The sequence below is a fragment of the Melanostigma gelatinosum genome (assembly GCF_949748355.1).
Source record: "Melanostigma gelatinosum genome assembly, chromosome: 10".
NCBI lineage: Eukaryota > Metazoa > Chordata > Actinopteri > Perciformes > Zoarcidae > Melanostigma > Melanostigma gelatinosum.
This window is the reverse complement of record NC_136643.1, coordinates 26,120,484-26,132,517: the sequence shown is the minus strand read 5'-3', so window position 1 is coordinate 26,132,517 and position 12,034 is coordinate 26,120,484. Positions and strand designations below refer to the sequence as shown.

The 12,034-nt window shown below is 40.9% G+C and overlaps 1 protein-coding gene across 1 annotated transcript; it reads left to right on the top strand.

The window, feature by feature from the left end:
- The first annotated feature begins 890 nt into the window (after positions 1–890).
- On the top strand, positions 891–11,404 carry arl5a (ADP-ribosylation factor-like 5A). Its single transcript, XM_079277445.1, has 6 exons — positions 891–1,195; positions 6,699–6,759; positions 6,873–7,020; positions 9,014–9,097; positions 9,968–10,119; positions 10,726–11,404. The coding sequence occupies exons 1-6, from the start codon at positions 1,150–1,152 to the stop codon at positions 10,772–10,774; spliced, it is 540 nt and encodes a 179-aa protein (XP_079133571.1). The 5' UTR covers positions 891–1,149; the 3' UTR covers positions 10,775–11,404.
- Positions 11,405–12,034: the final 630 nt, after the last annotated feature.

Sequence of the window (12,034 nt, the reverse complement as noted above, 5' to 3'; positions counted from 1 at the left end):
AAACATACATACACACACACACACACCTGTTTCTCTTTATTTCTTCATATGTCTAGGAAACAAAACTCATATATAATTTTTTTTAGGAGTTTTTTTAGTCTGAAAGAAATCGATGTATCATAGAAGAAAACCATCAAATATTTCCACTTAAAAAGCTGGAATCTGAGAATTTCTGGCCTTTTGCAATTCATCAATTTACCTATCGTTTGAGTTCAATATAGTCATTCATTATAATATGATATAATATACAACAATAATCAAATAATATTCATTTTTTTGTCATCCATCTACATACAGTGCAGTTCAGTATGAGCAAAAAGAAATGAACGAATAAACATGAAGTTCAAACAACAAGATACAGGACAGGGTACACACATTTGAAATATCAAACATATAGTGCAATGGTAAAAGCAGTTTCATGTTCCCTGAGGATATTCTCTCTGCAGCAGTCAATGAGTTCACAATTATCATTGAGGATTATTCTTTGGACATTTTTATTTTATTTATTTTATAAAAATGATAAATACTTATTTATTGTTTATTTAGATGTCAATACATAGATATTTTACTTAAATATGAATAAATAAATATATATGTGAAATAAAATAATAATATAATTGATATACATATATATATATATAGTCTTCCAAAAAAGATGATATGATTAGTAAACGTCTTCTTTGGTTGTATAAATCATATATATTTATTGATTCATATAATTTTTTTATTTCCATATCAACTGTACTTTTCACCCAGATTTGCTTATCATTTGTACCAACAGGACAGTGTGCAAGTACGCATGCGCACGGTTGACAGCTCACCAGCAACAGTGCGCATGCGTACTTGCATGCTCTATACAACAGCCAGCTGATGCCATCCAGCTAGCCACAGCGCGGCTACCGATTTTGGGGTTTTGGTTTCCTGCAGCACACAAAACCGTCACACTCAAATGTAATACATCCTGCGGCAGCGACGTAACTAAGATTAATACAAGTATGGCGGTTGTACTTAAAAACATTGACAGCTCTTCGTCTGTGTAGTTAGCTCGCTAGCTAGCTAGGTTAAAGTTGATAGCACCTGAATAGCATCAACGCTAGCTTAGCTTAGCTACGCGGTCGGTTTTGGTACCAGAAACCTTCATCGTCAGCCATGGGGATACTGTTCACGAAGCTATGGAGGCTTTTTAACCACCAAGGTAAGACAGGCTCCGTATTATTGTCATGAAGACATGTGAGCTATAGGTGGTGAAGAGAAGGCCCGCAGAGAAAGACTCATGTTAGCTTATAAACAGCTTTCTACACATTAACATAAAAGTGTTATATTCTTATCTTATTGTGTATGTGTGTAGGCTTCACCAACCAGCCGTAGATTAACCTTATTATCGTTTAAAGTGGGGAAGAATGTCGTTTATGTTATTTCTTTATTGTCATCCATCTATAGACATATATATTTATTCTTTATTTAAATATAAATATTATACATATATAAAAATATAAAAGTATTATATTCAATCAATCACACAAACTTTATTTCAGACTCAGGACTCAACAATAAAAGTACACAGGCCATACAAACTGTTTAGTTAGTTAATTCATTATTATATTTCATTGTGTGTGTATGTATATGTATGTATGTATGTGTGTGTGTGTGTGTATATATATATATATATATATATATATATATATAGTGCATTTTTATGTTTTTATTTTATTTGATTGCTTTACCTGTGTCATAATGCTGCTGGAGCAAACTATTTGTCTCTCTCTCTCTCTCTTTCACCCTCTCTGTCTCTCTCTCTCTCTCGCTGTGCGCCCGGGTTCTGCATGAACGTAGATTATTGATGCTCTCCGTGGATGGATTGAGGGTTAGGTGACACCAGGTGATGTTGAACCCGTAGACAGAAAGCCAACGCTCGGTCTGTGTAACATGAGTACCGTCGTGCTGTACGATGACGAGAGGCGGCTACACAAGCAGAGCACAGTGGAAGCAGCCACATCAGCACAAAGGACAGGGCCAATAAGGGCCGATGGATGAATCACATTGACTTTTGCACTGTAATCACATAATCTGTGTAATGTCATCTTATACAGGTAACCCACAGTCCATTCCACCCTCTGCTGTCTGCTTGTGATGCTCTGAAACAGGAGTATCTTGTAATAGGAGATCACTTTGATTTGCTTCCTCCAAACAAGGATAACTTTGAACATTTCCACATCCTGTTTCAGTTGGTCATCATGACCACAGAGTGGATCACATGGGACTCACGTACTGTAGAAGGTTGTCCTTCTGTCCACCAGCAGTACGATGTGAATGACTCAGAGGTTTGTGAGCCGTTTACATACTCGATCGAACATTTACTTTCTCTTTTATACAGTTTGTAAAGTCGCTCTTTAGATTTTAGTTTCTGTTTGGACAGAAACAATCTGAAGACGCCACATTGAGCTCCGGGACAACTATGAAAGGCGTGTTTCAAGTTAAAACAAAAGTAATTGATATAAATCATTAAAATAAGATTCATCAGTGTAATGTCAGCAACACAGTCAAAAATCAGTTCACACTTTGCAAACCGATAACTTAAATAATTAGTACAAGAAAGGTCCGTACAATACTAACGACACAACACAATGAGTTTCATTCAGTAAATAATAAAAAGAGAGCAGATCTTGTTCATCTGAAGACATCATGTGAAACTGTGATGGGTGTGTTTCCTAATTTGCAGACAATTAAAGTAATTGATAGTTGCAGGCCTACCCTGCTTATGTTTTCCTTTTATAAACATCCTTTTGACTGCGTTCTCTCACGTAAACCTCGTCAAAAAGCTGTGATTATGTGCTGTTGCCATCTTCCTGTGGTTAGTCATCGATAGAAGCTCTGTTTCACTTTAATCCCTCGTGTCACCGGACTATAAGGTTTTTATTGTAACCTCTGGATCTCACCCCAGCTGCCTCTTTAAGTCTCAGGAAGTCCGTCTCCGATTGATTGATTTCACCCTCAGTGGAACAACGGGGGTCCATTCACAGACAGCAGCAGGAGGGCACGTGATCAGAGTGAACCAACTTCTTATGTGTTCTCCAACTGTTTGTTGTTGGAGGCCTGAGGGATTCAAGGATTCAACATTGTGGCTTCCACATTATCATAGATGTGTTAAGATTTCTATAACATTCATCTTCTTCTGGGTGTTCGGGGCTGTCCCAGTCTATCCCGACTCATTGGGCAACAGGTGGGGTACACCTGAACAGACAGTGGGGCAATTTAGAGTTTCCAGTCTATCTAACTTTATTGGCAGAAAATAATCCATTTTGAGAATTGGTGATCATTGAAACTTTCAAAATCATTGTTTCAGGCAAAAATATCCACATTTTGTTAGTTCCATCCTCTCGAATGTGAAGATTGTACGAGTTCTTATCATATTTGATAGTAAATTGTCTTTGTGATGGGCATTTTACACATGCTGCCCCTGTGTAAGGTTATTTATTATTGGTTTAGTTGGAAGGTATGCAGGCGGCTTAGCCGGCACCTGCATGACCTTTTTAAGTCAAGACAAGACTTTAGCTTTTTGCTTCTCAAGCATCTTTGAGCTGCACAGACTTGTGACCTCCAAATCCTGAAGCTAGCGTAATGAGCTGTGTGTCACATCTACGCACGCAGTCTGTTATGTTGCTGAAGCTGCGTGGTTTATGTTTCAGGTTCAACACGACACCGTTGCATAGATTAAAAAAAGCCCAAACTTTCCATCTTTTGCAGCTGCTTTCACTTCCTCTGCTTTCGTGAGGTTTTAGTTGAGCAGGTGCAGCCGAACTGTAAATGGTGATGTAGGTTGTTACGGAGCAGAAAATGTTATTTAACACGGTTCACACAATACTTTCTGTAATTTCTCTGAATCCTGAAGTGTATTTCCAGACAGGAAAGGTGAGGGAGCTTTGTATACTTCTTTAGTGTATCTGGAATACACCTTTAAGATGGATTATTACAGAAAGTCTGCAACTAATAAACCACTAATAAAAAGCACTTTTTAATTCATAACTCACTGAAGAGACATCAGTTCACTGTTGAATTCATCTTCAGTCTGTGAGAAGCTGGAGGGCATTGCTGCACATGTCTTCATTCTTACATTAGTCAATGTGTTTCACATCAAGTGTGCTTTTGACGACTACAGAATTCAGATTATTTATGTATCGGCTCTGAGGCGTAGCGGTACAGAAAGCTTCGGAAGCAGTCGGCCTCGAGCAACAGGCTGCTGCTGTGATTGGTGAGGAAGTATCCCATCATTCAGATTCCAGCTGACTTCTGTGTTCGCCCAAACGTCCGTCAGGCTTACTCTGCTGTTGAGCGCTGGCTGGCCGGAGCGTTCATCAGTCGAGGCTCTCTGGACAATAAGCTAAAAGTACCCGACACACTCTGGGCCTTCCATGTGGCTCAATGAGGGAGTTATTCCAGGCTGGACAAATATAAATCAGTAATATCTCTGCTGCCTTCACATGGAATCAGGCCAACACCTTCTCTGGAGGGATCGGGAAAAACAAACAAAACGTCTATTTTATGTCATTATTCTACTGTACTTTAAATGGCAGGTTTCTCTTATATTCTATTGCAAATTAAAATAACTTCTCCGTGTGTGATGGAGCTACATAACATACTTTAAATTTGGACGGCAATGGCACCTACTGTTACCGATATTCTCTGCCGGTCTCACCTAATTTTACTATCCTGCCATTGTCTACTAAAGTCACATCTGCTATCATCCACCTGCCTGACTCCATGAGAATGCAGCATTAGAAGTGAAATAGTTAGCATGGCTGTACAGTACTTCAAAAAACAACGGTACCAACTTGGAAAATGTTAAAACCAGACGACAACCTCCGGTTCTGCTGAGTTAAGCCAATGCTGAAGTGTCCTAAAGCTGCATTCTCTCTAGTGTCCACCAGGGGGCGACTCCTCTGGTTGTATAGAAGTCTATAGAAAATGACTCTACTTCTCTCTTGATTTATTCCCTCAGTAAACATTGTAAACATGAGTTTATGTCTCAATCTCTAGTTTCAAGTCTTCTTCAATACAGCATGATGTTCATTTAGTACATTATGGTCCATTTAGAGTCACACAGACCATAAAGCAGGGGATGCTTTAGGGCGGGGCTACACGCTGATTGACAGGTCTCTAATAGACCATGAAGCAGGGGATGCTTTAGGGTCCGTTTAGAGTCACACAGACCATAAAGCAGGGGATGCTTTAGGGCGGGGCTACACGCTGATTGACAGGTCTCTACGTCGCTTCTCCTCAGTCCAGATATGGTCACTTCCTGTTCACTGGTTGCAAAAGACATGGTGGCAGTGAAATTGCTGAACTCAAGGCTTCATAACGTCCACGAACCAACGAGGACTGACGTTAATATTTGACGTGCTTGAGAGCTCCAAGCTCACAAAATGAGGATTCAGGATTCAGTTTTAGAGCTCTGTGAGTTCTCCTCAGCTGGAGGACAAATTCATCCCTAACGTCCAGGCCTCTGTGATGGCGTCTCTCTTCTTGTAGACCAAACATGAAGATTTTTCTGATAAGCGTATACTTTAAAAGCGTGTCGAGGAGCAGACGTGTCGGTAGAAAGATCTTGATCTCTGTCAGTCACGCTCTAGTTCCTCTTGTTTTACCCACTTTAGTCATAACTAAAAAACACCAACCGGTCTTTGTTCCTCGTTTGTTTCCTCTGTGATGTCACAGATTCTGAAACAAACAACTGATTTAAATTGTAGCTTTAAAAAGAGCCTGTAGTGTCGTTGAGCGGGTATAAATGTCACAAAAGATTTGTAGAAAAGAACCAGAGCTGTGATTCCTCATTCCTTCTCTTGACCATAGGACATCGTACTGTTGTCTCGTCTCTTTAGTGTATCAGCAGCAAGATGGCAGTTCATCCTACCGGTCACATCCTGTCAGTGTTTTTCACAGGTAAAGCCTCTCTAGACTGTGTGTGTCATCTCCACAGCTGCTGTACAGGCTTGTTTAAAGACCACCCACCATCTCATCTGTAGCTGTGAAAGTACTTTCTCTCAGCGTTGCTCGATGTGTGAAGCCGCACAATGTTGGTACTGAAGGACAAATGCTGAACACAAAACTCTCTTAACCCGAAAGCAGCAATTAAAACAATGCAAGTTGAATTTCTTCGATAATTTATCAATATATCCAACATTTGAATAAGTGTCCACAAGTGTTACCAATGGTGGAAAAAAATTCATATTTTATACATTAAACTAATCACATGTTTCAGCCTCTCCTCTCTGGTCTGTGTTCACTTCCTGAAGTTCAGTCAAAGTTTCTCTGATTTGTTTGTCACATGACTGTTGGTCTCAGATGAATCAATCATGACTTCATAGTTGTGTTGAGAAGCTCAGAATTCAATGTGTTTTACACAATCTGGTTAAAGTGAACGCTTTATTAGAGGATAGATTTATAATGAGAACATGAAGGATAAATGTTGATGAAATATCACAATTTTAAGCTTTGGTTCTTTTTCTTACTGAAGCGTTTGTCACACATGATGTGTTCAATGACCGTCGGAAAGATGGAAATCTAACAATGATGACGTTTTTTTAAAACCTTCCGGCTGTGATACACTGTAGTTTTGGGGTCTCCGGTGGGTTTTGGGATTCAGAGGGTGAAACAGACTGAGTTCACTGTGAATTATTTAAAGTGTCTTTTTTGCCTTTCAGAGCACAAAGTTATTATTGTGGGCCTGGACAATGCCGGCAAGACCACAATTCTATACCAGTTGTGAGTATCCAAACAGAGCACTCTGTCAGCTCGCAGGTTTATTCATCCATAATATGTCCAATGAATGGATCATTTGATGAATGTTTTCTTTGCCCCTGTTCTGTATGTTACAGTTCAATGAATGAGGTGGTGCACACCTCTCCTACCATCGGGAGCAACGTGGAGGAGATCGTGGTCAACAACACTCATTTCCTGATGTGGGACATCGGGGGCCAGGAGTCCCTCCGGTCATCGTGGAACACGTACTACACAAACACAGAGGTACACAGCAGGTTATAGTGAACAGGTACTACACAAACACAGAGGTACACAGCAGGTTATAGTGAACAGGTACTACACAAACACAGAGGTACACAGCAGGTTATAGTGAACACTTACTACACAAACACAGAGGTACACAGCAGGTTATAGTGAACACGTACTACACAAACACAGAGGTACATAACAGGTTATAGTGAACACGTACTACACAAACACAGAGGTACACAGCAGGTTATAGTGAACAGGTACTACACAAACACAGAGGTACACAGCAGGTTATAGTGAACAGGTACTACACAAACACAGAGGTACACAGCAGGTTATAGTGAACACTTACTACACAAACACAGAGGTACACAGCAGGTTATAGTGAACAGGTACTACACAAACACAGAGGTACACAGCAGGTTATAGTGAACACTTACTACACAAACACAGAGGTACACAGCAGGTTATAGTGAACACGTACTACACAAACACAGAGGTACACAGCAGGTTATAGTGAACACTTACTACACAAACACAGAGATACATAACAGGTTATAGTGAACAGGTACTACACAAACACAGAGGTACACAGCAGGTTATAGTGAACACTTACTACACAAACACAGAGGTACACAGCAGGTTATAGTGAACACGTACTACACAAACACAGAGGTACATAACAGGTTATAGTGAACACGTACTACACAAACACAGAGGTACACAGCAGGTTATAGTGAACAGGTACTACACAAACACAGAGGTACACAGCAGGTTATAGTGAACACGTACTACACAAACACAGAGGTACACAGCAGGTTATAGTGAACACGTACTACACAAACACAGAGGTACACAGCAGGTTATAGTGAACACTTACTACACAAACACAGAGGTACACAGCAGGTTATAGTGAACAGGTACTACACAAACACAGAGGTACACAGCAGGTTATAGTGAACACTTACTACACAAACACAGAGGTACACAGCAGGTTATAGTGAACACGTACTACACAAACACAGAGGTACACAGCAGGTTATAGTGAACACTTACTACACAAACACAGAGGTACACAGCAGGTTATACTGAACACGTACTACACAAACACAGAGGTACACAGCAGGTTATAGTGAACACGTACTACACAAACACAGAGGTACATAACAGGTTATAGTGAACACGTACTACACAAACACAGAGGTACACAGCAGGTTATAGTGAACACGTACTACACAAACACAGAGATACATAACAGGTTATAGTGAACACGTACTACACAAACACAGAGGTACACAGCAGGTTATAGTGAACACGTACTACACAAACACAGAGGTACATAACAGGTTATAGTGAACACAGAGGTACACAGCAGGTTATAGTGAACACGTACTACACAAACACAGAGATACATAACAGGTTATAGTGAACACGTACTACACAAACACAGAGGTACACAGCAGGTTATAGTGAACACGTACTACACAAACACAGAGGTACACAGCAGGTTATAGTGAACACGTACTACACAAACACAGAGGTACACAGCAGGTTATAGTGAACACGTACTACACAAACACAGAGGTACATAACAGGTTATACTGAACACGTACTACACAAACACAGAGGTACATAACAGGTTATAGTGAACACGTACTACACAAACACAGAGGTCTGTAAAAATCATCTGTCGTCTGCTTCGAGATTGTTTGTTTAGGTTGTTTTGTTTAAAATAGATTTCTATAAAGCGATGTATAGTCAGATTTTTCCACAGTAATTGTTAAATCCCAGCGACTGTCTGCAGACTTCCCATTATTAGAATGCAGTGCCTTCGTATGACTCTCGGGCGAAGCTGAGAATCGGTATCTTTTCATTAACCGCCCGTTTTGTCCCCGTTTTGTCCCCGTTTTGTCCCCGTTTTGTCCCCGTTATGTCTCCGTTATGTCTCCGTTATGTCTCCGTTATGTCTCCGTTATGTCTCCGTTATGTCTCCGTTATCTGTGAGCAGTTTGTCATCGTGGTGGTCGACAGCACAGACAGAGAAAGGATCTCTGTGACCAAAGAGGAGCTCTGCAGAATGCTCGCACATGAAGTGAGTATCGAGACGTTTTTTTGTATGTATTCATGTAAATGTTTGTTTTATTGGACCAATTCAAAGTAGCCTGTCAGCAAATCAGTTAATGGTCTTTAATAGCTAGACAAACGTTGTTCAATGACTTTATCTCTGAATTATCTTGAACTTCAGTGACTAACATTGCTGCAAAAAGGCTCAAATTAAATTAGCAGCACTTAGCAAACAAACAGCGTTTTCATGAGCAGTTTCAGAACAACATGACATCACTGACAGAAAATCCTCTGTGTCAAGATCAAAGAAGTGTTATTTAAAATGCTTCAGCGGACATCCTCAAATACTATTTCAATATATCAGTTACCTTATTTCAAAGTTAAATTCACAGTCTGCCATGTAAAAATAATAAATACAGTCTAGTGTTTTTAGGTGCTTTTCTCTCTGCAGTGTTACGGTAAAATAAACAAACGTTTGTATTGTAGCTTGTGGTGTTTGTGATTAGCCTCGTTAAAGACTCTTAAAGACTTCATATTACTAGTTCAGGTGCTAACGTATGGTGTGATGAACTGATGAAGAGTCAGTGGCAGTTAATAATCCTACATGTAGGAATGTAAAGTGCAGGTTAGATTTATCAGTTGGCAAAATTAGAGGCTACGATTTGAGTTATTGGTGCACAGGCAGCAATTATTCATGTAATTCACAAGATAAAAGCCATTAAAGTGTATATTGTTTGGTCTTCTTCTGCCACACCAGATAGAATATCACGTAAAAAGCTTGGGAACCTTTTAGAATTTGAACATCAACTTTCTAAATGAAGCTTTGAAGTGTTCAGTGCAGCCCTACGATCTCCATTTGTTCAGCCTCTCCTCTCGCTGTCTCTCGTCTGTCCTCCAGGACTTAAGAAAGGCCGGGCTGCTGATCTTTGCCAACAAGCAAGATGTGAAAGGCTGCCTGTCGGTGGCGGAGATCTCCCAGAGCCTCCAGCTCACCTCCGTCAAAGACCACCAGTGGCACATCCAGGCCTGCTGCGCCCTCACTGGGGAGGGGTGAGAACTGCATTCACTGATCACTCACTCTCGTTGTATTAGACCGAAGTGGTGCAACGGATCATAAGACGGAGCAGCATGAAATATAAAAGGAAGATAATATAACTTTTAGAGATCATTGATGATCCATATTAACATATTAAAACATCTCCTTCAAACTACTGGATTTATTCTAGTTCATCACCAAAACTACATTTTACAGATGACATGTGAACACATCATGATAACATTATAATGAACCTTCAGCCAGTACTCATGTTCACTGAGCAGAGCCTGAAGGCATCATAGTGTAACTGAAGTGAACCTCCGTTGGTTAGCCGTTAGCGGTGCTGCTAACGCTACTAGCTCTCCTCCTGTTGGTCAGCCGTTAGCGGTGCTGCTAACGCTACTAGCTCTCCTCTGATTGGTTGTTTTCAATGAAACATGATCAGAGACTAGAAACACATGTTCTATGAGTCAGTACAACTTTAATCCACGGATGACATGCATGCTGAACCGCATTACTATTAGACTGTAAAGAAACGCGTCTTTGTGCTTTTATGTAAGAAGAACCGTTGCCATTCTGTCATCTTAATGCCCGTCTCTCTTCCTCTCGTGTCCCTCCAGGTTGTGCCAGGGTCTCGAGTGGATGATGTCCCGGCTGCGCGTGAGATGATGACCTTTTTGACTTTTGACCCAGAGTGCTCCCTCGCTCTTTGAGTTCTCTGCCTCCAGACGTGAGCTTGAATGGTGGATGGAGGTTTGATGGACGGCCCTCTCCTCTTTCCTGTGACGCGCTGACGTGGACGGACCGACCGCCAGGACGTCACTTTCTTCTGTGATAATTTATTTTACAAATGACGTCTTGAACTCGGAACAACAACGACAACAAAGAAAAAAAGAGCTTTTCTACTGAAGGACATTGAACAACAACGAGACTCAAATTATTTAAACTGAAATGTGTGCACGGTTTTCCTTTTTCAGCAAAACACGGATGTCGGCATAAGTGTCTGACGTGGAACTGTACGTGGACTTGTTCTCCAGCTGTGTGTAGGACTCCAGCCCACGGTGGCCTTGCAGTATTGCCAGACTGGCTATGGCAATTTGTATTGCCCCCCCCCCGTGTGTACAGTCCAGTATTCTCTTTTAACGTGGTGCCTGATGAAGAATGTTGGAGTGATGACGGTTAATGGTGGCTGACAACAACATGCTGAAAAAGGAGGGTAAAAAAACACAACATGCCCTCTTCTTTTCAGTCCCTACGAATAATCAGTGAAATAAAGTGTTTTTATCTGTTTCAGGTGAATCGCAGCGTGTCATGAAAGAGTTTCTTGTTGTGTAACGTCAGTTCTGTTGTGCTTCAGGGGGCTGAATGTGTCACATGAGCACATGAGGGATTCAGGGAGGGAAGAAGAGACCGAGCAGCTCACAGCGAGTGGTTGAGATAAGAAAGAGAAGCACAGCATAGCACCGACGCCTCCTTTATTATCGCCGTCGTGAAGCCGAGATGTGTGCGCCAGAAAATGACGTAATCGCGGCCTGTGCTCCGCTGGTGGTCGTGCACATCTGAATCTTTCGTTTTTAAATGAAACGGGAAGTCTTAAAAATCTACATTTGAGTAAATATTTTGCAGCCAAATCAACTAGTTTACAGGATGTTCAACCTTTGTTTCTCTATAATACATTTAAATCTTGACTTCTTTCATAAAGGTGATGAAGGAGTTTGAGTCTACAGTTGGTTATATTTCCTCATTGTGGAGGTTGGTTTTTGGCGTTTTTCCGGTTAAACTTGTCGTTTTGTTGCTTTTTCTCAACGCCACGATAAACAAAGAGCAACAGAAACCGAAACCAAAGCCGAACTCCAGTCGTTTGTGTCGCCGCTACGACCGCGTTGACTCATCAGGTCTGTGGTACTTTTGCTATGAGGAAGTTGGTTT